This window comes from Rissa tridactyla, chromosome 7, assembly GCF_028500815.1.
Source record: "Rissa tridactyla isolate bRisTri1 chromosome 7, bRisTri1.patW.cur.20221130, whole genome shotgun sequence".
NCBI lineage: Eukaryota > Metazoa > Chordata > Aves > Charadriiformes > Laridae > Rissa > Rissa tridactyla.
This window is the reverse complement of record NC_071472.1, coordinates 25119956-25145433: the sequence shown is the minus strand read 5'-3', so window position 1 is coordinate 25145433 and position 25478 is coordinate 25119956. Positions and strand designations below refer to the sequence as shown.

Genomic DNA, 25478 nt, shown 5'->3' with positions numbered 1-25478 from the left:
TCTGGTATTTGCATTATTTTTCTTTTTACATTATAAAAAGATTTGAGCGATAGGGAGGGAAGCCCAGTCCCATGATTTTCCCTCCACAGTTACAAGCCAGTATCATGGCAGATTGCATGCCCTGCCTGAGCAGAGCTTGCATCTATTTGTATTGCTTTGTGTAATAGCCTTCCATTTGCACTGGTTGCGCTAAATTTTTAGCCTCACAATTCCAAATACTGCCACTGGCATGGTTAATAGCCTTTTGTAAATGAAACATTCTAATAGACAGAACTCGGGGTTCAATTGAAATCTTTCTGATCATTGGAGAAAGAGCTAGCAGCATAAAATGGATGGAAATACTGATGGCATAGGGGGAAAAAAAAAAATGTTCCCCATGACTTCAAGTTGATTTTTTTTTTTGAGACAACAGAAATATCTGCAACAGATACTTGCTTATGAGACACACATTTTAATATTTTACCATGCTGTCTTTTTGTCAACTTCAAGACCAAATTACCCTAGCAAGCAATGTTTCACAAAGCAGTAGCGTTGCAGAATAATATTTTCAATTTGAAAGCTGAGATTCCATGCTTTTAGGTGATAGGCTTACGAATATAACAGTTTGATACTGACGAAATCGGGTCAGAACTGACACTGGGAGAAAAGGTAAAATAGCAAAATATGCAACATAAGATTTTTCAATCCTTCTAGTGTCTGACAGTCATTCAATATGATAAAGGAAAAACATAAAGAGCAACAAAGTCTCAGTGAGAGACAAAAAAGAATTGAAAAAAAAAATCATCTATATAAGCAGACGTAAATCCCTTGTATAGACATTACGGGCTGCTTGCCCTCCTGCTGACACTGCAGAGAGAGACAATAGGTCAGTCCTGAATTGCCTGAGCTGCCACATCACAGCTCAGTGTGGTTGTTCATAGCGGGCATGGACATTTACTGCCCAAGACGCCACTTCAGCTACACAGACCTTTATTCCCCCTGTTACAGCACTTAAAGCATCCTTCAAATCCTGCAGCTTCAGGTAGCTTGCTTTCTCAGTTCTGAAACTATGGGCATTCTGTTGTATTTCTTTAGGTTATTAGTTGTTGAGCTGAAAGTTGTTTCCTAGTATCTGCAGTAGGTAACTTTTATGCTTCAAAATACATGAAAAGGAAGAGTTTGACCCAGGTTTCTAAACATAAACGTTTTTCAGAGCTTGATTTACCTCTTTGGACAAAATCTTGGATTAGCCCTATTGACAATAGCTTTGCATGGAAAGAAAATTTGTTTCCATCACTTGAACTAAATTCACCGTTTTAGATAACCCACTGAATTTTCTTAAGTAGATTCACTGTTGCTGTGACTGGATTTGTAAGTGACAGAAGGGCAAACCAGCAGTCTGATGCCAGCAGTGTCTGCAATGACAGACTTTAAATATACTTCCAAATCTTATGCGCAATCTGAAAAGAATATTCAAGCACACAAAACTTTTTTTAATGCTGCATCAGCATGTTGTGCAAAGTTCCACTTGGTGTTTGAGTGAAGTGACTGAAAAATCTGGATTTAATCAAAATGCAGAAAAAAGTCATAGTGTAAATTAAATTACATAAACCTCTTATTAGTATTTGCTCTAAGTTCCTGTTAGTATGTAATAACCCAAAGAACAAAAGCAGCTTAAAATAAGAAACCTAGGATAAAAGATATGCTTGAACAAAAATAATTTACAGCCGGGATTACTTTAGCGTCATATCGTGCCCAGAATAGGAGAAGGCTCTACTAGCATCCAGCTTCAGCTATCCAGTTCCTACACTCGTAATGTCTAGAGATGAAAAGTTGCTGCTAAGCCTCAGCATTTATTTGCCAGCTCACAAATCCACAAAATGGGATCCTCCCCCAGTATCTAATCACAATTCTATACAGACAGATGTTCCGAGTTCCCAGGTCCTCTCTCAGCATGCAGAAGTCAGACAATACTAGTGGCAGCTATGCTATTTTCTATACTACACTGATAAGTATTTGTTTAAATATTGTAGGAGGTCTCTGTGCTTAATTATGTTAATACAGGAGTTACATGAAACTTATTAAACTTTTATAGAGTGTTAAGTGTTTTCCTTTTTCATAAATATGACTCACTGAGCAGCTGGAGTTGCTGCTGTGTGTACTTCAGAGACAAGAATCCTGCAGCCCACTTGCAGGTGATATCTGTTATCCTGTTGAAAACCATGGAACAAACCATCCAGACTGGCAAGTCAGGAAGCTAGGAATTTGTCTAGTAGCATCCACTGAAACTAAAGTGTACGGTCAACTTTACTGTTATGCTTAGTCTCTAAAATGTTAGTTTCAACAGAATCACCGCAAAAGCCCATGGAACTAAACAAGCATAAGCTCCCCACGCAGGAGCATCAGTAGAAGTATCACGGGTTTCTTCTAGCTGTCACACAAGAGATTATTGCCTCTTTCTCTTTGCCAAAGGATAGTCCAGACACTTCTTAGACCACTTCAGGCAAAGTCAGCAGGGCTAGTTTAATTTGCTGATGGAGGCTGTTTCAGCTACTTGGCTTAATTAACTGTAATGGATTAGGGAGTACTTACATGGTCTTTCCTGGCAGAAGCTGTAGTCTGCTGCAGGATGGCAGGATTCAAAGTTCCATCTCTGAGAGGCTGTTTATTCATATCTTTGGTGCCAAGAATTAGTAACAAAATAGTTCCTGTAAACCAAGTCATACATTTGCTATCCAAAGGCACATCCCAACAGCTTTGAACATTCCCAGACCATACTGGAATGAGAAGCCCATGCTCAGCCTATGACTGTACCTTCACCACTAAGGGAACTAGAGACACTAGCTCACCTTTCAACAATGTCAACAGAAAAAGGAAAAAAATATTCTGATAGGTTATGAAAAGATTCACCTGCCCTAATCATTGTGTGAGAGAACTTTCACTGTTTGTCTAAGGAAAGGGATTTTGTCATTTTGGCCCAGTAGGTTTTTTTCAATATCCATCCTACACAATCAATGGAATATGGCAACCGTCACTACCTCTAGCATCAAGCCTAGATTCCAAGACATTTCTCACCCCTTTTGGGACATTCACATAACCTGGGGGTGATAGCAGACAAACCTCCTTTCCCTTCCTACATCAGGTACCAGAAGGCTGAACGGAACAGATATGCCAGACTCTTTTGCCTTTTTATGCTCCCTCGCCCCAAAAGAAATAACTTACAAAGTTCAGCCTCTCTAAGTGGGCAAACAGCCCGCTAAGGCGGTGTTTTTTCTTGTCTGTCCTACAGCTTCTTAAAAGGCTTAAGCTTCTTGAGGGGCTTCAGGCTCTGTAATGCAAAAGCTCAGACAGTTAGTGTAGACTTATCCAGAAGCACAAAAAATATCCTAGACCTCTACACAGAAACCAAATTTAAGCGCAGTCCTTCAGTTCAGCTTTCCCTCTTCTGGCTTATCACCAACAACTGAATGTGTTCAGTAAGAGACCAAACCAACTCAACAAAAAACCCCACACCAACCCCTCCAAATCCCACAACTTACCTTCAGGGTTACTATTACAATCAGGGGAGGTCTTTTTAAAAACTGTTATTATTAATAATAGATTTAGATACTACAGGAGATGAATGATGTATCATACAGACAAGATATCTTAGCCAGAAACATTAAAATTCCTAAAAAGAATTTAATAGAAAATAAAAAAGATCCATAGGAGGTTTTAAACATTTGGAAAATATTACACTTTTTCTCTGCATCATATTAGATGGTAGTAGAAAACTGTCAGTCTACAAACTCCAGTTTCGAAAGCTGGACCTGAATCCCATTAGGACCATGAAGCATGCTTAATAAATTTCAATGATCCTTATTCAGATTAAGTTCTCTTGATTACAGGCCAAGACAAATCAGTTCTAAAGTCTGAACTACAAGAAAAAACCACCGTAATTTATTCCTTGGAGGGAGGAGAGACAGGAGGACCTCAAGTCTGAGAAGTAAAGGGTAGCAGAACAGACTTAAGGAACTACCTAAAAGCACTTGCTTCCTACAGATTTGTATGTTTCTCACAGTAACTAAAGTAGAAGTGCTTTTGGAGTCCTTACAAAGTCTTGGCTGTTTCCCCAGCTGTGAGCTACTTTCCTGAAATTGTGAATCCGCAAACTCGGGGGTTTGAAAAAGAATATGCCCAAGGCCCTTAAGAAACTTAAGTAAAACTGGTCTAATAGCTTATGGAAGCAGGGTCCACTTTTAAGAAGTGGCATGAAACTGAAGAGCACACAGGCCCTACACAGTACAATGGGATCCAAGTAGAACAGCAGGAGGATCAAGTTAGGGGAAATTTAAGGGAGATGCAATATTTATATTGCTTAGATTTATGTATTAACTTGCTATTCAGGTATCTATCTTGAGGCAAAACAGAAGGATAAAAGAAAATGCATACAATTGAAGTGATACTGTATCTGAGAATCTACATTATTTATTTCAGCAATAAGTGCCCCCAAACCTAAAGTACAACATTTAAAAATCTACAACACAAAAATAGAAAATATTCAAAATGCACAGAAACACAAGTCACCTTTAATGTGATTAAAACGTCACATGAGTTTGGTTTTTTTTTTTGCAGTTAAGTGGCAATTAAGGATGTGCTTTACAACACTGTATAGAAATTTGCAAGTTTTCTGTACAGGCAGAATCCTCATGCTTGTGCAAGTCGTTCTAGGACTCTTCGGTAATCTGAAACAAGTTGTTGGAAGCTCTCTTCTAACTGTTCATGTTGCATGTTTATGTCTATTTGGTTCAACTGATTCGTCAGCTCCTCTGGTCTTAGACACCTTCTCATCTTGGCAAGCTCTCTCTGCTTTTTCTAAGCAATCAAACAAACAGTAGTTTGAACACAACCAATAATCATCAAGAATATGGTATTCAATTGAATTTATTCATTTTCAGTATCTAGTCCTTTAAGATGTCCCTAATCCTAAGAAAAACCGTAATAGTGTTTGATTAGGACATCATTTCCGTTAAAGTCTCGTAGTTTCTATATTATTAATGAACTAGTGAAGTGAAAAATGGTTTCAAAGTTTTTTCTTAACCAAACAGATTAGGTCTTATAGTATTTCTACTACTGAAGACATGTGGCATGAAAAACTAGCCTGTAAAAAATAGGATATTTAGTTCTATGCTGAATTAATCATAATGGTATCCCATTATGTGGCTGTTCAGCCAACTAATTTCCCCATAATTGGCTATCAGATATTAATTTTTAGCCTCCTGTGCACAGAAAACATTCCAGGAATTCTTACAAGTTATTCAAAAGTTACCAGGGATTAGTAGTAACAGCACTGAAATGCAATAAGATTTACAAGCATAAACATATTTGTATGGCAAGATGAGGAGTTCCCGTTGCTATGTCACATACATGATACTTTTGCCTGTTTCTTAAAAGCATTTTGAGGTATTTTTCCTTTCCTGAGATACAATTTTTTATGCAGCTGTTATCTATTTCTGGACTGCTCAGTTCCTTAGTTACTTTCCATTCTTCAGTCTTCCCTCGCTTTGTAAAAGTGCAATGTCATTCAACATTTCATTAAAAAAAAAAAAGCATTATGTATGCCTGGCATCTTATCAAGAAGTCTTCGCAATGCTTATAGAATGATAACGTTTGTTAAAAACTACAAGATTTTTCCAAACTATTCTTCTTCTGCCATGAGTCTTAAAATCAAAACCCTTCTGTATTTAATCTTACACTTGTCTCTCAAAGGAAAGTTTGTTTCTTTTCTATTATTGACACTGAGGGTCAGGAGGATGGAGTGGAGACCACAGTAAACTGTAAATGAAGAAGATCAGATAAACTTTTATAGTCTCCCACAGATTCCATAGATGGACAAAGTTCAGTTCAGAAAAGAAGGTTCTGTATTGGAGTCCTGATGAGGCCTCCAACATTGGCCTTCTGGCCAATAATCAGGAGACACTTCCTTGTAGAAAGGATGTCAAAAAGCAGCAGAGCTGTTCAAATTTTAGCTCTGTTTAGCTCGCATTAGCTCTATCTAGTTAAAATGAGTAAGATACTCAAAACATGTGATGAGAGTACCTTCTGAGCAAGTTTCTGTCAGAAAAACTAAAACCTCCTTATTCTAGAATAAATTAAAAGTCTTTTTATTAACAGGAATATCTGTTAAGATTATAAATATTAGCTCTGAAAAAAAGGTGTCAGCTTTTAAATGCCCATTACATCTGATACTGTAGGATTAGGCCATCTCTAAGTTCCAGATTCCAGGTAAAAAGCAAACTCCGTCCCCACGTTTCAGGTAACCAGTTGTTTCAATGTCCATTTCCCACCAAATATACTACCAGCATATCCAGGTCCACAAGATTCCAAAACCTGCGTTCAGTGACATTTTACCTGGGCAGTTTCAAGATGATTCTTTGGGAGCAAGTTATTGGGCTGGGCAGAATAGTGTATTTTTGTTTAAGTAGCAAACCCAAAGTATTATGATTAATAAAAGCAGTACAGCAGCAGTGTTTTACTTCCAGAAGAAATGACATGAAGAATAAAGACATGATTCAAGGAGACATGTCTACAAGCACAGTCCACTAGTGAGCAGAAAAAGCAGAGTACTTCAGAAATAGAGAAGCCACAGTGAAACCAAAATTTCACCAGCTGCTTATCCTTCAAACTACCTCAGAGTGATGCCCTGTTCACTATGATACCAAATCTTTTATTTCTTGTATTCGTAGCACTTATACAGAGAGCAGGTCAAAACAACTGCTAAGAGCACTAGCACTGAAGCTGCTTATGGAATTTTGGATTTCCCCCATAGGGCTTCAGCGCTGAGTGAATTAATTGAAACCACGTTAATAGCCCTGTTAGCTGAAAAATCATGGCCTTATTTATAGTGGACACTGAGTGAAAGTTAGCAAATGAGACAAGACACTCACGGAAGAATAGAAAGTGTTTTCATTAAGGTCCTGCCACTCAGCATGACATGGTATTATCCCCACATCAGGCAAGTATTTAATACAGTGCTGGGTTCTCATTTCTGCTAACAGCGCCCCTAAGTCCAATATGAACACAATTGAAGTTTGGCTATTTTGGTGTAACACGGTAAGTGCTGCTTTAGGAAGGCTTGCAAGCCAATCAAGGTACTTCTTATACTTTGTGAAACATTTCCAGAGTTTTGGTTTGCTTAACAAGTACTTAATTGAAGAGAGTAGCTAGCATGCTAGTTATAGCCATAAACCTAGATTTATTTGTGATCTTTTGACTCTTAATACAAAGACTGATGCCTGTATCTCAAAAGGTCAGTTTATGCTACACAGACCAACGATACTGAAGATCCTGAGAAGCATACTTAATAGGGGCTAAGAAAATTACTTTGCATTGAGTACTTGCTTAAACTTTACTGCTGAAATTATTTTATATTCCATCTGCATGGAGTTCTATGTTGACATGGCTAGATTACTTCTAGCAAGCTGTTTTGTAAAGACATAGCTGCCAAGTAAAAAGGAATCTAAACTATACCTAGTCTGCAGTGTAAACTTATTACAGCATTTACCTCTTGTCTAACATATTTTTAACCTTTTCAAGAAATTGACATTTTTTCCCTTTAAGCCTACCTGGGCACAATGCCACTTACAGTTAGATACCATAAACTTAGTAGTAACTTCCTGCTGGAATTGAGCAGGAAACACTCATGAGCCAAACATGAGATTCTTCACCACTGCTATGCAAGAGTGTTCTCTGCATCTGTATATGTGTCAGTTGAAGACTGCATAACTAATAGTAGTTGATTGGCAACATAATTGGCATCAACTATGTTTATGGAAATGAAAGTAAAATCAAGTATAATTAGCCTTGAAATAAGTATTAAATGATACTTAAGTCATATACACCTTATATGGGCCAATCAGTCGTCTTTTAACGTCCAACCGATAGCTTCTGGACTGTTCTGCATCACCCATGTCTGTTGCACGCAATCGGAGAATTTCATAAACTCGTCTTGTGTGTTGCTAATGAACAGAAAGGAGAATAAACACCATGTCTGAATGAAGAGGTCACTCAACAGAACTCAAAGTGGAGAAATATTGAAATATTAGAGTAGTTCCTCAGCTCATCAGAGGACAGAGGCATGGACAAAGCCTCTACCAAACCTATCCTTCCATCTGGTGAGTTAAATGTTTTTGTTTTTCCTTCAAAACCATTTTCATCCACACAGCCAGTGTCTGATCTCTGAGTGTTGCACCAGCTGTAGAGTTGCTTCAAGGGCCTGCTGTAAATGAGCAGCAGAAAGTCCAGAAGCCAGAATCCAAAAATACCTCAAAGAGCTGAAGGATCGTGCTGGAGTGACATTAAGCAATATTTTACTAAACAGTATCTACTTTGCTAATTTTAATAATCTCCACATACCTACTGCCCTTCACAAGGCCCCCTGGAAGTTCAAATATGAGAATGAAATAACATTTACAGTTTTCTATGGAAGAAAATGAACGAATCAGTAAATGGAAAAACTGAAGTGGTTTTGGAACCAGGCTCAGCTAGTATCACATCTGGGAAGAAAAAAAAAGATCATGTTGCTACTGTATTACTATTAACTATTGCATCTGTTTGAAAACAGAATTTAAGATCAAGTATTCTTTTGCTGAGCAACAGAACAAAACCAGGATGGTTTGTTTGCTACACTAGCACACGTTCAGATACCATTAAAAAAACCAAACCAACTTATTTATCCTTTCAGGTTTAAGATATCAGACCTAGAAGGCTGCAGATGTAGTTTCCCTAAACAAGCTAAACCATTGTCATGAGCACATTTAAATATGGCTTCACATCCCCCACATCTCAAGCTTCAAAGTTTTCATTAAACCACATTCAGATACGTTTTTAATTAACCAACTCTGCCTTCTCACTACCATACTCACTAATGAGTTTAATCATTCACTGAGATTACCAGAAAATGTAATTGTTCAATTTAACTGTTTAGATTGCCTAGTGTTTAGGGCTGCCTTAGTAGCAGTTGTTTGCTACTTTAGTGTTCTGCATTCCCCAAACAAAACTTGTTATTTGTATAAATATACTTGAAAGAAATGGAAACCATGTCAAATTCTATTACATCAACAGAATTAGTAGGCAAAAAAAAAAGTATTTATCTAAAACCATGAGCTAGGTATCTCCCTTTCAGCTACATCCTAAAAATCTGTTGAAATAAGACTGCGTAAATTCCAAGTCTCCACCTCTATGTTTGAATTGTTATTCTACTAGTTTGATAAGAATATGTCCAACTACAACTGTTCTGATTTAGTACCTTATTTATTTTCAGTTTTTGTTGAGCTTCCATCACCATTTCTTGACTGAAACCTTGCATTAACTTTCCTGGGGAAAAGCAAAGCAAATCTTGACAGAGCTTTACGAGAACAAAGTCTCTTAGCTTCATATAGTTTTCAGATGGATCTTCAGCTAGAAAGAATAAAAAAACCACGTAGTTAATAACAGCATTATTTGTTTCTTCAACATATCAACAACTGTGCTTAATCGTAAGTACTGCTATCAGTTTAGATGTTTGACAGCAGACATTAGAGAGACTGCAGAAAGAAAAACTTCTAATATTTTGTTTATGCAGTGCTGTACAGTTTTAGATATGCATTTCTAAGAGACTGGCAACATACATGTTTAATCCACTTTAACTCCTTTGGAAAAGAAAATTACTCCAAGTATAAACCCTTTTTCTTGTATGTTCAATCTATTCTATATTTGATAGAGCAGTAGAACTACCAGAACACAAACTAATTATGCGGAAGAAGACTGGAAAACTATCACAGTGTGTACAACTAAAGTAGCTGAAGACACATATTGACCATGAGCAAGAAAGACAAGGAAAGGTACGAGGACCTAAGGACAATTTATCCAAAATTAAGAGGGTGGAAAGACCCAAGCAAAAGCTCACCACTATTTCAAGTTACTTTCATTTTGCTTGAAATGGCAGCAGAACTACCAAAACCATTGCTTTAGAAAAAACACTGAAGTTTCACCGAACAGCAACATGGTCCTGCATGCAATTTTGTTCCCACTTACGAATTATGTAGAAGGAAAATGCTTACAATGTTGTGAATGTATTTTTTTCTTCCTTACTTAACTGTTGAAGACAGGTTTACTACAAAAAAGTAGCAGGGTCATGTTCCACCCCACACCTACATTTTTCCATGGACTACCATTGTAGAATTTATTGCTAAGCAGCTTATATCCCAGCTGTGTTTTTATTTAGTTTTGAGGACCCCTGTAAATAATTGAAATTTACAGTTTAGGGACAATCAAAAGCCAGTAAGTTACCCAGATGGACTGGGATAGAAGTTTTTGCTGTGTACCTGCAGCACTGCACAACTAGCAATTTATTTTTTGGGTTAGAGAATGCTTATGATGATTCTATCAGTTAAAATGCTTTTTGTATGAGTGGCCTAATCTTCTATGGCAAGTCTTACAGCACTCATTCTGAGAAAGAGATTGAAGCAGCAGTACTAAAATTAATTGATCACGTTCCTTTTCACTCAGAAGAAAGATGAGGCGGTTTCTGTACAGTAAGCACCATCAGCATAAATTTCACTCGTGTCAGAAGGTATAAGCAGAACAAAATATTTGTTGTAAATGTGAAACTCTAAAGTAACTTTTTTTGTTTAAAAAGCATTAGCTCTTCTAAAGAGGTTAAGCAGATCTTAATTTCCTCTTTTCAGAAAGGAAAAGAGGCTTTATGTCACAATTTTAGATGCTACATAACTCAATAACCTGGCCATATCAAGACAGTCCAAGCCTGATTTTCCACTCAAAAAGGATAATAAATAATTCTGTAAAAGTCTTAATTTCCACGATTTGAGTGCCATGTAGAATACTGCAAGCTTTCTCCTGCTTTATTCCATAAAGAAGCTATTTTAGTGCACATTTACTGTTTGCTACAACCTTGTGTTTAGGCACTGAGCCATGAATATGTCACATGATTTATCCCATACCATGTTAAGATCTTGTTTACCCTCAGCTATAAAAAGCTATGTAAAGTTTTGTACTACTTAAAAAACGAAAAAATGTAAACGCATGATGCATATGACTTCTGTTGCATAAACAAAGTTATACTACCTTAGGTTCCTATGAACTGGATCAAAATTATGAAGTTAATTACTTTATGTTCGGATTATTCTGCAGCAACGCATTATGAAAGTAAGTGTTCCATTGTATTTTAATTAGAATCGGGGGATATTTCTAACTATGATGAGGTCTGAGACAGCAAGTAGAATTGAATGGTCAGGTCATGTGTTTGAACTGCACTTCTTCCTGTATTGGACTTGAAACGACCGGACAGGTGTCATGTTTGTAGCTATTTTTATGTTTATTTGTTTTTTTTTAGCACATACACCTTTTTTCCTCCCTCTGCCATTCCCTCAATCATTTTTTTATTTTTAGGTATTTGGGCACGCACCTCTAATATCATGGGTGCCTTCAGCCAGCAATTTGTGCTCCTGGAACACAAATTCTCTACAGATTTTTACTGTCTGTAAGATTTTGGCTTGCAAATTAATATGCTGTTTTAGTTTGTGTCCCCCCTCCCTTTTGAGTTTTGGCTAATAGGAGTAAGTTGAACAAGGAATTTGACAAAGCTCGATCTCTTGGCAAACTCAGCTGTGTATCTCACAATAAAATGTCTAATTAGCTGGTAATCCGTTCATGCTAGGGATTGAATTTTCCTGGTGTGCTGTTCTCTAAGTAAAGGATTTAAGCAGCTACATTATATACAGTTCTTCTGTAAACCAGGGTACTATTAATCCTGAACTGAGCTGAAGCTAAAACTTCAAAAGGCCATTTAATTCTGACAAATGAACATGAAAGTTAGTTTGCAGGCTAACAACCTGTCAATGCTACAAGTTGCTTATTAAAAAGATGAACCAAGTTAAAAATTTAACACAAACCTGTTATATCAAGTACTGTAGGAGAAGACATATAGTATCTATGAACTGTTTCAAGCAGCTGAGCACCATGGCCTTCTCCTTGGAATGGGGGCAAGATCAGCATCTGGCTACAGAAAACGGAATGGATTTTCAGTTAAAACATGCATTTGTGAACATTATAATGTCAAGGCTTAAAAATGAAATGGTATTTCATTTTAGATTAAACAACATGTAGAAATCTTCATGTTAAAATATAATTTTTAATGGAGTCTTAAAATTGCTAAATATTCAAAACTTGTTTGAGATTCCCCCTGCTTCAAGAAGGGAACAATGAAATAAATCAGTGCATAGCCAGCTAATAATGGGGATTTTTTTAAACAAATCAACACCATTATAAACAAGTATTGGGAACTTCAGCAGTTCCCTCTTCTGAAATAAAAGGCAAGGCACGAGTTACGCCGCCAATTACCTTACACGTGGCCGGGTTTTGTCTGGGTACACATAGTAATTATAGACTGTCATGTAGCCTACGGTCGCAAAGAGCGTAGCTCCATCCTTATTATACTTCTCAAATCTGCAGATAAAACAGAAAGCCAAGCAGGTCAATTACAGTCGCGCTCCCATGCAGTGTCCATTTTCTTTTCCATTCTCCAACTGAATTTTCAGTGTCAGCAAGCTACTCTGTGAGGGCCCAATGGGTACACCTGCTATGTTCTGAATGTACAATTCACTTAATTGGTGCGCAGCAACTTGGATAAATCAGGCCTCTTTACAGCACTTCAGTGCACTTGCCTATTATAAAGATGAATAGGTGGCAAGTAAAAGAAAACACAGGCAAAGCTCATTTTACTGTTTAAGCCTACATTCAGGGCTCTAACGGACAACAGCATTTAATTCAGCTCTATTCTCAAGGTTTCCCAAAGCATAATGGAGGAAAACTCAAGCCTTATAAACAATGGTTTTTCTTTCCTGGGAAAAATATCATTATACTGCTCCAATAATTGGCCAGCCACAATTAAAATGCAGGCTTTGTGGAGGTAATAAGGTCCACTGTTGCTTTAGAACTGTACTTACACTAGAAAGTAGTTCCATCTTTCATCATCTACATCAATAAAGCTAGCAGTTTCAATAAACCACATCAAGAACGTCTGAAGCCTTTCATGATATTCTCGAAAGCCTGGACATGTCATGTCAGCCTAGGGAAAAAGCCAGAAGAAGTCAGGTGAAACCTATCACAGATGTAAGGAAAAAAATTAAGCAAAACCTAATTAAATTCTCCAATGCAAAAAAGGCATGCTTATAATTTATTAATAAACTGGTAAAATAATAGTATTTATATACCATAGTTGAAACATTACTGACAGTGCACCACTGCAAAAATAAACTTTAATTTAGTTGCTCAAAAGCTGAAGTTTCACTTATTTTTCATACCTTGTATATCTGATATGTTATATCTTCACCAGCTTCCTCATTATGGACAGAATATGTGTGTAGCAGCATTCCAAAGGGCTTGAAGTTGACCTCCTTCTCCAGCAGAGACACAAAGTCATCTGTGTTTGTGCAAAAACCAGGAGGAATGATTTCTCTAATTTTACTTTCAACATCGTCTGCCTGCAGATTATAAAAGGGGGCAGGATCAGTAGAAGATTAGAAAAAGGCAGCGCTGATGTCACTATTGTGCTGTAAGAAATGAATATAAAAGAAGTACTACGGCCCAACAGTAATTTAAAAAGAAAAAAGAAACAGTGAGCTTTCCTGTTGTTCAGTAGCGACCTTCCAGCAAGTAAAGGAGCTGCACTGATGAGATCCAGAAAGGTCACAATCCAGCCACTGTAAGCATCTAAAAGCTTGTAGTTACAGCGTTAAGTTCATGAACATTTTTACATTTAAAGATTGTTACATTTGTCCAAGTAAAACCTAAGAGTGTTGATAACGATTCTGAAAGTGCAGCCTATTGAGAAGCTGAAACTTTCCAGCCAGCAATTCTCCAAGGCTATTTTACACAGCCTTGCGGAACTCAGGTTCCCAAACAAGCAGCTTACAAGAGGTATTGGGTGGTGCAGAACTAAGTGGAGGAAAAGGGACAAAGACCGAAAATCGTAGCTCCCAAACACGAAAGCGACAGCTAGCACACTCTTGCATTCTTAGGTCTCCGTGCCTGAAATGCCTGCCTATAGGATCAACTGCAAAACACATTACAAACTCAGAAGACAACAATCAGCATTCAAATCAAAGAACATTTTGAAAACAAAGTTTGACATGAAATAATAAAAAGATAATTTAAGGATACTGTCAGCAAATCTGACCCGTAGTCTAACATACTGGGGAAGAAATATTCTGACACCAAAATTAAATCCAGAGATTACTCTTTTCAGATAACCAAAGTGAAAGTTAGAGACCATCAGCTGAGCAGACTTCATAATCCTTTTCAGACCCCAAAAAGACCACTTGATTGAATACATTTACTACTTCTTTTTAACCATGAATATTTGATGAAGTTTCACAATAACGTATTACTGCTTCTCACCAGGCAATAAAACTTAATGAATTGGTCTCAACTTAACAAAACAGTACTCCTCAATACAACCCCTAAAAGCCTGACATTACATTCAACAAAATGAGCTTACATTCAATTCAAACTTTCCTCTGGACAATGAATCCAGGTTTTTACTTAATGGAGTTTGCCGTGAGTTCAGCTGTAATGTTTGTATTGTATCTATTTCCACAAGGACTGACAGAAGAACACTTTGTGTTAACTTACTAAGCAGCTCTTTCACACCGTTTACATGCATGATGGGTATTAGTTCAAAACCAAGACCCTTGCTACTTAGCATTCAAAACAGGGAAATTAAGATGCTTAGAACAAAATACACTACAAAAGGCTAATACAACATGCTACTAATTCCTGTCCTTTCAACCATAGTCCCTTAAGTAGAAGCAATGCACCTGCAAATGAATAGCACTTTATCATTCAGTTACATTTTTAGTGTAGAGAAAGATGGACGTAGTTCAGCACAAACAAGTTTTATTCTTAATGGCTTGGTACTACCAACATTTATATTTATATTTGTAGAGAGAGCTATTAAGCAGTTAAAATCTAGCTTTACAATACTTGGTGTAAGAACCCAGTTAAAATGCATACAATCTTTACATCCATTTCATTCTCTTCTCAAAACAAAGGGGATGCATTTATTGGAACCTTAGCTATTCTTCTTAAAGCAGTATTAGTTAAACATATTTTCTTTACACTTACTGATTTAACTGCATTACACAAAATCAGCCATTTTTTCAGAATCAATGAATTACATAAAGTATTTGTATGTAACACATTTTAGATTTTTTTTTAACTGTGCAGGTGCATGGTTTACACAGATCTTAAGTCTGCATTGCTTACAAAGTTGTAGGAAACCACAACTAAGAATCTGTAGCGACTCTCAGTTTATGTATCTGAAAAAGGCACATAAAAGTTACCTAGAACAAAAACAAGACTTCCAAGCATCAGTTCAATAACTGAGACTATGAGGAAGATATCTAAAAAAATGAATATACAGTATAAGGTATTATATAAATAATATTTAAGTAATTTACTCCCCTCACATTTGTAAGTTTCTTCATTACTGATAAGGAAGACAAACTTTCACCTGCTGAAAGCATGTAAGATAATACATACATTGCTGGCTGCCACCACAGAAAAAAATTGTTTTCCATAAAATAGAATTAAATCATGAGAACAGAGGCTTAGCAGATAAAGCAATAGATAACCCTTCTTAGTTCTACATGACTACAACATATTTCTACCTCCTGCCTCCTAGAAGTTCTCTACCCTTGAAATGGGGCCTGACGTAATTTAAGAAAAGAAACCATATCCTTTGGTTACTTCTAGGGTTAACAAGATCTCCCTTTCTTACAGGGGAAATCCCAGAATCCTCAGTTTGAGTGGTGGCATAAGTTTAAGTGATCCCATTTTCAGTTAGTAAATCCTGGAATACCAACACCATACAAATAATTTGTTTAATTAATACCTGTACTTGTTAATGGAAACGTCCATTACATTGTAGGCACTTCCCAAGCACTTCTCTCTGAGGTGCTTATAATCCAAGAAGTTACCAAAATTTGTTTACTGCTTTTCCCTTGTGTACTGCTTTGATATTGGTGAGAAGTTTGTTTATCAGAGCAAGGCACTCGTATCTTATCAGTCTTACCAAACATGATGATGCACAACTTTCTCTCCAGAAAACCAATCCAGTTGACCACTGCAGCAGTGTTAAACATAGGCAAAGCCACTTACAATAAAGCATGCAAAAACCTGAATGAAGCCAGCCAAGAGTTGCTGAGCTTATGGTTTCATGAAGTACTGCCTGCAATGAATTACCTTCATAATCAGCATCATGTGAGGTGACGATGGGGAATTTGGTAAAGGTTTGTAATTAAACTTGATTTGTAGTAGGACTACTAAGCATGCAGCCTCTCTTTGTACATTACATTTGACTCTGGATAATGTTAATATATAGATTATTATAACAGGCAGTTACAGCATTTGTATATCATGTACATGCTGTTTCAAAGTGGCTTAATTTAAAACAATTATAGAAATATTTGAAAGCTGAATTTCTCTAACAGTTATATGCATTAATTCCAGTGCGATCACTAGTATTACTTAAAAAAAAAAAGGATGCCTGATATTAAAATTACACTTTTTCATTATCTTTTGTGTAAAGCAAATGTATTAGACCAGCTGCAAAGCAAGATAAATTTGTAGTAAAGACTGTTTCAGAGGTTAGTGAAATACTTTCCCCCGCGCCATCATAAAATCCAGATGAAAAGGAGAATACTTGAACAGCTGCAAATCTCAAAGCAGCAAGGAATTTGGAGGTCAACGCTATTAATATTTACACTAGAAGAAAGCAGCCTCTCCTTCCAGATATTTGAAAGAATCAACTCCATCCAAGGGATAAATTCTGTCCATTTTCACTAAATTAAGTGCCAGCTTCTGCTCAAACACAATCATACTTTGCTGAGCCTTCCCCACTAACATAGCTTAGATCCATCTTTAGGAAGGATGACATTAAGATGCATGAACATGACTGTCCCTAGACATTTCAGGATTGTACCTTTTTCCTCATATTTGAAAAGATCTTTGAGAAAAAGAGTCAGGAGGAATATTTCTGTCAGTCCCTAGCAGAGACTGCAGCATCTGCTTTAGCAATAATGGAATCAAACTTAATATCACAAAGTAAAACCACCTGCTGTTGAACAGGCTTGTGTTGGTGTTTAGATACAAAATCCTGAACTGTGAATAACTTTGCAGAGCATCAAAACTAACTTCTCACTTGTAACCGATTATGTTAAAGGCAGACACTGCTGTCCTTTCCTAAACACCATCTATTCACAGCACAAAGATTACCTGTCATGTATGGCACGCAGTCCACATCTTAATATGATTTTCCTGTAGGAGCTGAGACCAGCAACCAGTTAACTTAGAAAAGTAAACGTTAATATGCATTTAAATTAACACCCTGCTGTAATGACAGCTTACATTTTAATCTCTGCAAATGTATTCTTATCTTAAGGTGGTTATGGCACCATGGCAAATGGCATGGCAAAATGGCAAATACAAATGCAGAACAAGACTGATGACCACTATATCTTTTTTTTTCTACTAAGGTTTAGATATAGCCATAGGAGCAGCCTATTTGTATGCACAGTGTTAACAATACCAAGGGAAGCACCGAGTAAGCTACCACATTCTTCTGGTTCAGTCAAACCTTGTAAATAACTCTGGAAAGGATACAGAAGCCTCACACCAAAAGATCCTATTTTTGGTCTCCATCTCAAACCTTAAGAAATTAGAGGAATAACTCAGTAGATGAAAAAGAGCTTGAAAGCAGCAAGGATTCTGAGCTATCAAAAAAGCTGCAGAGTGTGCTTAGGGCATGACAGATCTTGTTCACCTCGCTCGTACCTCTAGAAAAGTAAAGTGGCTTTGTTATTTGTACAGAAAATATAGACTGTGAGTAAAAAGGTGCTGTGGTGTGGATTCCTGTTGTGACATAATTTCGAAGTTACACTGGTGAGATTGGACTGTTCAATGATTACTACTTTGCCAATAGGCTTTCCTTTTCTTCCTTATCTCTAAAATCCTTTTAAAGATTTTCACTCCTAAGATATGTTGCCCTAGCCTCACAAGTATTTCAGACATGTCCAGGCACTTCCCCTGTTGAACTAAGTATATTCTAATACAATTTCAGAATAATGAAGGGCAAATCTTTAAAATTCATTTAACAAAGTCATTCCAGTATTTTTTCATTTAGAATAGGCCTTTCCTTGAAAATATTTAAATAAGCTCTAATGAATTTGAAATTAGGAACTTGCAACACAGCTTGAAGTCATAAAGATGTTTAGTTTGGTTTTTTTTTTTTAAAAAGAGCTTTTCTCAGGCAGAGTAATTTGAAGCCAGTGCAAACATACCGCCATTTCACACTACAGAGTATTACAAAGATTCATCAATAACTATATCAATAGCTCTTTTGAAAAGAAATCAACTCAATTTTTTCCTTATAATTAAGTAAAACTCACATGATACTAAGTTTTCTTAACGCATTAGATACCACTCTGAAAAACTGTTTTTTTTTCTAAATACCTGTACAGGTATTTATACAAGTATTAAACAGTTAAAAACATTGTTAAGAAGATACTTCATTCCTATTTGTAAGTTCCATATACTTTTCTTCAGTTGGCTGAAAGACTTGGCTTTTGTAGGATTATCTCAAAAATATTCTGAGAATATATAGGCAGAAAGATTAAAAAAAAAGTTCTTCTACAAGTGTTCTATAAGCTTGGAAAACTTGCAGGCACAAAGAAAAAAGTAAAAAAAAAACAAACAAAACATCCTGCAGGTAATTGTACTATTGTACTCCTTTAAGTAAGGTGTAAAGCACACATGATACCCAACAAAAAGTTTCTGATCTTGTTTCTGCCTTACTTGTTCTCCACATTTGCCATTTGAAGAGGCAGTCAAGTGTCCTACCTCATGAAGTCTTTACAGAAACCTCCTTTTCCTTCTTACCAAATTGTCTTCGATATAAAACCCACCAATGCTAGTCCTCCTCCTGGAGACAGTTAACATGGAAATACAGACTTGCTAAATTGTTGTGGTTTTTTGAGGAACAGGCCTTGGTATTAGCACCTCGCATGTGACTGTACTTTTTCACACAATTTGGATTGTACCATAGTCAGAGGAGGGACAATGGGAAAACATATAGATGAAGTTCAAAGCTTTTTCCAGCTTAGCAACAAAGGAAGATTTGTTTGCTTTTAATATAAATCACGTTTAGGTGGGCAGTTACTAAACCTAGAATTCTTGTCCATATCCCAACTAAACCTTCTCAATAATATTTTAAGTGCAGGTCTGGTTCTGTCTTTACCTCCACACAGTCAAACTTTTCATTAACTTTAGACGTGTATTCGATGCGGAAGAGCGTTGACAGGTTACCAGCAATATAGTACAAGAGGATCTTCAGTCCCTTGTAGCCAAAGGCAACTTCGCTGAGGAAGGAGAAAAGAGCAGTCAGGAACTCTATACAAGTTTCACAGCAAAACATTCACATCACAAAGCTTTCATGTAATAAGCTTTGAAGTTCACATCATCTCTCCCAGTGACGTATACTAAGCTTCCTAATAGGAAAAGGGAATCAAACTGGATGTGCACTATCTAGACAGAGATAATGCCTTACACTATTTCTACTAGTTATTTTGCTCCACTAGTGGAGAAATAGAACATGTTCCTGAACTCAGTGAGGCAGTGTCTCTGCACTTACTGTGACAGCTCAAGAAAGAACACCTGAAATAGCTAATACTGCATTTGTGCTTCTCAGTATCTTAACTCATTAACTAAATTCATTAACTAAATTAACTAAACTCATTAACGTTTATCTTAATGGATCAATAGCATCTATTAAAATTAACTTTGCAGTGCAGTATTATATTTTGGAATACGCTACTGCAATTTATTCTGTATAAGATAGATAACGAGTCATAGCAATAAGTGTCGTCGTGGTAGACAGTTTCTATATAGTTATCCAATCGAACTAGAACTGAGTAAATGCAAAAAAAAAAGGTATGGAATGCAAAAGCCTTTTTTACACTTTGAAAATATGAGTTGCCAGAACATAAACACTATACCGTTGTGAAGTATAGAGAATTTCTTCTCAGGCAAAAAACTGAACTGCAGAAAATGGTAACGTTCACAAAGAAACAGGATCCTTTTTTGTTATTTTAATGCATAGTTAGTTTTTTTTTTACTGAGATTCTTCTTCTACAATAGCACATTTATAATTTAAAATTTGAAGTATAAGTGCCAAACAAGAATTTGCTTGTTAATTATACTGACAGATTGGAGAGTTCTCCCATTACTAGAAGTATAATTATTGTCAATGATAGTTGCAGTAGGTGTGTAATACTGTAACTAATATATATAACTAATTTCATTACAATTAATATTCATCCTACTTGGAGTACTTCAAATGCTTTTTAAAGGAATTTGAAGTTAAGATACTTAACTACTTCAAGAAGTCCACAGATGTGCACGTGGATTCTCCTTGGTGTTTTGGGGTTGGTGGTTTGTTTTTGTTTGGTTGGTTTTTTTAAACTATGGCTAGATTGAGTATCACTCAACTGAAAATATTAAACAACACTTTAGCACTAGGCACAGAGCAGCTAAACTTCCCTACAATATTAATGAATGTCAGCATACTTGAAATAAAAAGAAACAATGCTTTTCTATATTTTCCTGTATCACCTGCACGTCTAACTGATTACAAGTGTACATACTAGAGAAAATAAACCCCTAAATTCAATATAGTTTACATTCAATGTTCTAGAACACCCAACGGTACAAGTTTAAGTTAACACTTGACTTCTACATTTTATTCACTAAAAACCCCATGTAGAAGTGAAAAATAAATTGACACACTGTTGCTAGATACTGGTTTTTGTTACACCTTATTGTGGAAGTTATTAGCAAGAATTGATAATCCTTTCTTAATCTCAAAAAGATGCCATGAACACAACACCCACTTAAAGAAGTAATTCTGACAGCAAAATCAGGTATTTCATTCTCTGCTAATCTACCTTAAAAATAGCATATAAAATGACTACAGATTCAAACACTATGAGCTAGGCACCAAAGCCACTGTTCAACTATACAGTCATAAAATTGAAGTATTCCTGTGTCATTTAAAATAGCTTGCTATAGCAGGATTTCTTGTTTCCTAATAATTTGGAAGCAACTTTCCCCTTCTGGGCCTATTAATTTAACTCTGGATAGTTTAACTTACTCATCTCCAAACACTTGATGGCTATACTCTGGATTAAACGTTGTGTTCTCATCCTCCAAATCCTCAGGAAAGCGAACTAAGAAGAAGAGAAAAAAAAAAAAAAGGAAAAGAGCATGAGCAAGTCATCAGTTTGTTTATCCACAGATGCCTTGCTAGATGTTCATGCATTCTTCCCCTACGGAGTCAGACAACTTCAATTATGAACCTAACTATGTTAGGCTGGCATACGAATGCAATTGTACAAGACATCTTGTACAATTTAGATGCCTGTTATTTGATCTGAGGAAATCAAATCATTAAGCAGAATAAAACTGAGAAATTGACACAGATGTATACATGTATATATTTTATTTATATATCTATATCTATCTCCTGAATGTTACTGCCTTTAACTTCCTCTTGAACATTGAGGACACTGCCCAGCTGGATATTCCCACAGTAAGCCAGACCGATCATCTAATCAATGTTGCATTCTCATTCTGCCATCCTCCTACATGCAGGTGAGAACACTGTAGGGGGTTTTCCTCCAGTGATGAATGGAAAGAAATGTTTACATGCATTTATGTTCACATCAAAGTTTCAGAGAATCAGCACAGATGCATACAAAACAGCTGCACCAATACTATACCAGTACTTGTACGAATGTTACCAAAATAATTAGTGATTTCTGTTTTTCTGAATCGTTACTTTTCCTTAAAGCCTAGTATTAAACGAGGTCTTTTCTGGTAATGTAAAAACAGTCAGTATAATGGCATCTACCCAGACTCAGTAACTTACTGAACAAGCATTTTATTCATGCTTATGAAGTTACAACAGTTGCTCCACAGTACTTGTAACAGGAGTTCTTTCATCATAAAAGATATGATTTATGATTAGTGGATGAAATTAGAGATTAAAGTAGGATTTTATGGGAACAATTTTAGAAGACTGAGAAACTCGATCCCCAAATATCCTCTGTGTATTTGCAGTTTAAGAAATTACCTAAAATCGGAAGGGATACAACTCTTATCTTAGGCATTAAAGTGATAGTTCAGCTACATTAACAAGGCACAGGTAGCTTGAGATGAGTTACACGTTTTTGATGTTGAATGAGTTAATATTGTATTAGCATGCAATGTTGCAGGAGTTAATATTGCTATTAAAGCTTTTTTTTTAGAGCATGTTGAATATTGACCTACAGCTTCATTGTGGCTTTACTTCAGTAAAAGCAGAGGTGAAGAAAAAAAAGTTTTTTCTCATAATAATAGCAAGGAATTATTAAAAGAGAAAAATGAAAATGAGGAGTGTTCCAGTGACAAGATAAAATTTTGATCTTCTCAAAAGCAAAAGAGAATGGTTGCTCTTATCCTCTCAGGTTTAATTCTGAGCAACAGATTTGAGGCCAAGTAGCAGTGTTAAAAAAACCAACCAAAGAGCAACTCTGAACTGTCACCATAGAAGAAGTCAGGACCCTGAACAGGATAGTATGACTGATTTTTGTTTTTTTAATGGTACCACTTCGTAGCTTCTCATCTTTTCTCTTAGTATAATTCATATGTAGAACATCTACACTCTCCGAAAGAAAAAAGGAAGCGAAAAATATTAGCTGAGATGGGCAATGGGTAACTTAATTAAAAATCCTCTAGCAGTCTCCCTGAAACCTCATGTAGTAGCTGCTCAGATTGCTAGACAAAATTCACCCCGATGTCATTATCTCACACTCTTTCCTTTGGTTGTCAAAATGTAGAAGAGAAAAAAAACACATTAGATCTAGTCATAAAACCATTATCTGAAATAATGTTTAAGAGGAAGAGAAATACCTCACAATTACAGTGGCTTAAAGACTTAAGCATTTTGATTATAACGATGTCTTGGCTCACAAGCTGAAGGTGATTGTGTATTACACCATATGGAGCATATCGCTAGTAGTAGTTCTGAAAAAGTACATAACAGGTTCATTACTTTTGTTTTCTTAAAAATCTAGTATATTTGTACTAGTCAAGGGAACAAACTGCTGAAGGGCTAAGAAAGACTAAAAGTTAGACAGGTACATGCTATCCCTCAAATTATTACTGCTGCACATAAGTTTGAGATATAAGCAAGTTCAGTAATTCTGTCTGTATTCTGGGTGTCCTAGTAAGCAAATTAGCTATAGAGAGCAATAAACAATTCTCAAAAAAGTGAATTTTTTTCCTATTCAGATTTTAAACAATTTTCATTAAAAATGTATCATGTAATTGAGATGTTGCAAAGGGAAGGGCAGCAAAAAACCCAACAACGCTTTTCAGTCCTCTTCCTTGCTTTTACCTTTATTCCCCTAATGAAAAGAAGGAAAGATGTTTAAAAATATATAATTAGATATCTGTAACCCTAAAGAAGCGAGTTCTATTGCTATGGTGACCATAAAGAAGACACATACTTAGGACTGCACCACGGCATAAAGACTAGAGAAGAAAAGTGAAACTAAAAGAACATAATGAATACTTCGAGAAAATAAGATGTAATTCCAATACATTCTGGTAACATGCTAATAAATTGCTGATGACATTATTAACAGAGATAGGACTGAATTTCTACAGCTGTACTTTAATTGCAGACTCTATATCCCTATTCTTGTGTTTGTGTATTTACGTTAATAAGTACATATTAAAACCTGCGTGGATTTAAACAGAAGGAAGTTTTTTAAGAAGGTACTAAAATATTCCAGTATCAAATGTACAATATTTAAGAAGTGACATTACCTAGTTTCAGCTGAATCGCTTCATTTGTATTACACTTGTATTCAGCCAGCTTCTTCTCCATAGCAGTAAGTCCTGAAAAATAGATTTTTTTAAGAGTTAGAGATGTACAATCTATGCCTCACTATTATTCAAGTAACGTATGTAGAAAGAGGTTCTCAAAACCAGAAGAGACACACAACATAAATCCACCAAAAATACTGAATAAGTAGGTTAAAAAAGCTACAGTATGCTACAATGCGTGAAAGGAATACAGAAATTTATCTCAAACGCTTTTCTAGAACTAGAAAAACAGACGACAAGTATCTATCTTTTTAGCTACTGAGAATGAAGGGCATTACAATAAAAATATTTAAGTGTCCTAAATTATAACCAATAAAATATATTTGAAAGCTCCATGTAAAAATTAAGACTTCAGCCTAACAGATGTTTTCATTTATAGAAGGTGTTAAGTAACATGTTTCAGGGCATTTCATGCATTTGCATTAAGTCATTTTCATAAACAGGTGTTCACAAACTACAGTGGCATGTACACCACCAGCAATTATCTAGCTACCACTTCTCTTCCAGAGCAGATGCAGAAGGAAATAACAAACAAATTGCATCTACTCTTGTTTTTCAAAGCATAACACAGCACAGAAGATGCATCACTTATCATGGCATTTTTCAAATGCTTTACCAATCCAACCTCTCCTTCATTCCAGAAACCTCATCAGAAAGTTCTTCCTCTAACTTCAGATAGTAAGCTTTAAGTGAAAACAAATTCAGGTTTTTGATTCCCACCACAAACACCGAACCAGCGGGCACGGAAGGTCACCCTGCTTTACCACTACTAAGCGTGGGGACCGTGAACCCGACGCTGCCTGCCTTCCAAGCAGCGCCTCCATAGCAACCGAGGGGTGGAAAATCAGCCGCGCTCCCCACCCACACCCGATTCCCCGGTCGCCCGAGCTCACCGCGGTCAGCCCTCCCCGACACCTCCCGCCCGCCGCGGCCACCCTGAGCTCACGCTCCGCTTCCTTGCTCCACGTCCGGCCACGCGGCGCCAGGGCCCTGCCAGCACTCGCATGAGCCCAGCAGAGGGGGAACAGTATCGGTCGCCCCCGGGCCCCTCAGGGGGAGGCACCGCCAGCGCCCAGACCTGTTCTCCCAAGTGACCAGGCCACCACCACCTCCGCCTCCTCCTCCGCAGTGAGGGTGGGCCCTGTCAGCCCTCGGGGCGCAGGCGGGCGGCGCAAAGCAGAGCAGGCCCGGAGACTCACCCGCCATTTCCGAAGAGCGGCGGCGGCCGAGTCAGCCGGGCAGAACGAATCAGCCCGCGCGCCCACTCACCGGAAATGAACGCACAGATCCACACAAACTTCCGCTTCCGCCCGCCGAAACGCGGCAGGGAGCCAATAGCTGGGCTGCGCGAGGCGCCTGAGCCCGCGCGCATGCCCGGGGTGGCAGCCTTTCAGCAGAGCCGCCGCGCGACGGCTCGTTTGCATAGCCCCGCCCACGGCCGCCCGGGCTGAGAGGCGCATGCGGAGTGTCCGCCC

General features: G+C 37.1%; 1 protein-coding gene across 6 annotated transcripts; it reads right to left on the bottom strand.

Annotated features, from left to right (window-relative positions):
* Window positions 1-4421: 4421 nt before the first annotated feature.
* On the bottom strand, window positions 4422-25438 carry HAT1 (histone acetyltransferase 1). 6 transcript variants are annotated; one of them, XM_054207941.1, is made up of 11 exons: window positions 25273-25431; window positions 23944-24015; window positions 21224-21299; window positions 19313-19433; window positions 13320-13499; window positions 12963-13084; window positions 12358-12462; window positions 11910-12016; window positions 9266-9417; window positions 7860-7976; window positions 4422-4833 (listed from the first exon to the last, which is right to left on the bottom strand). In XM_054207941.1, exons 1-11 carry the CDS (start codon window positions 25373-25375, stop codon window positions 4666-4668), a joined length of 1323 nt encoding a protein of 440 aa, XP_054063916.1. In that variant the 5' UTR covers window positions 25376-25431; the 3' UTR covers window positions 4422-4665. The 6 variants fall into 6 exon arrangements, with proteins under 6 accessions (XP_054063916.1, XP_054063917.1, XP_054063918.1 ...); XM_054207942.1 differs by having other exon boundaries at window positions 25203-25295; XM_054207943.1 differs by lacking the exon at window positions 25273-25431 and adding an exon at window positions 24897-24915.
* Window positions 25439-25478: the final 40 nt, after the last annotated feature.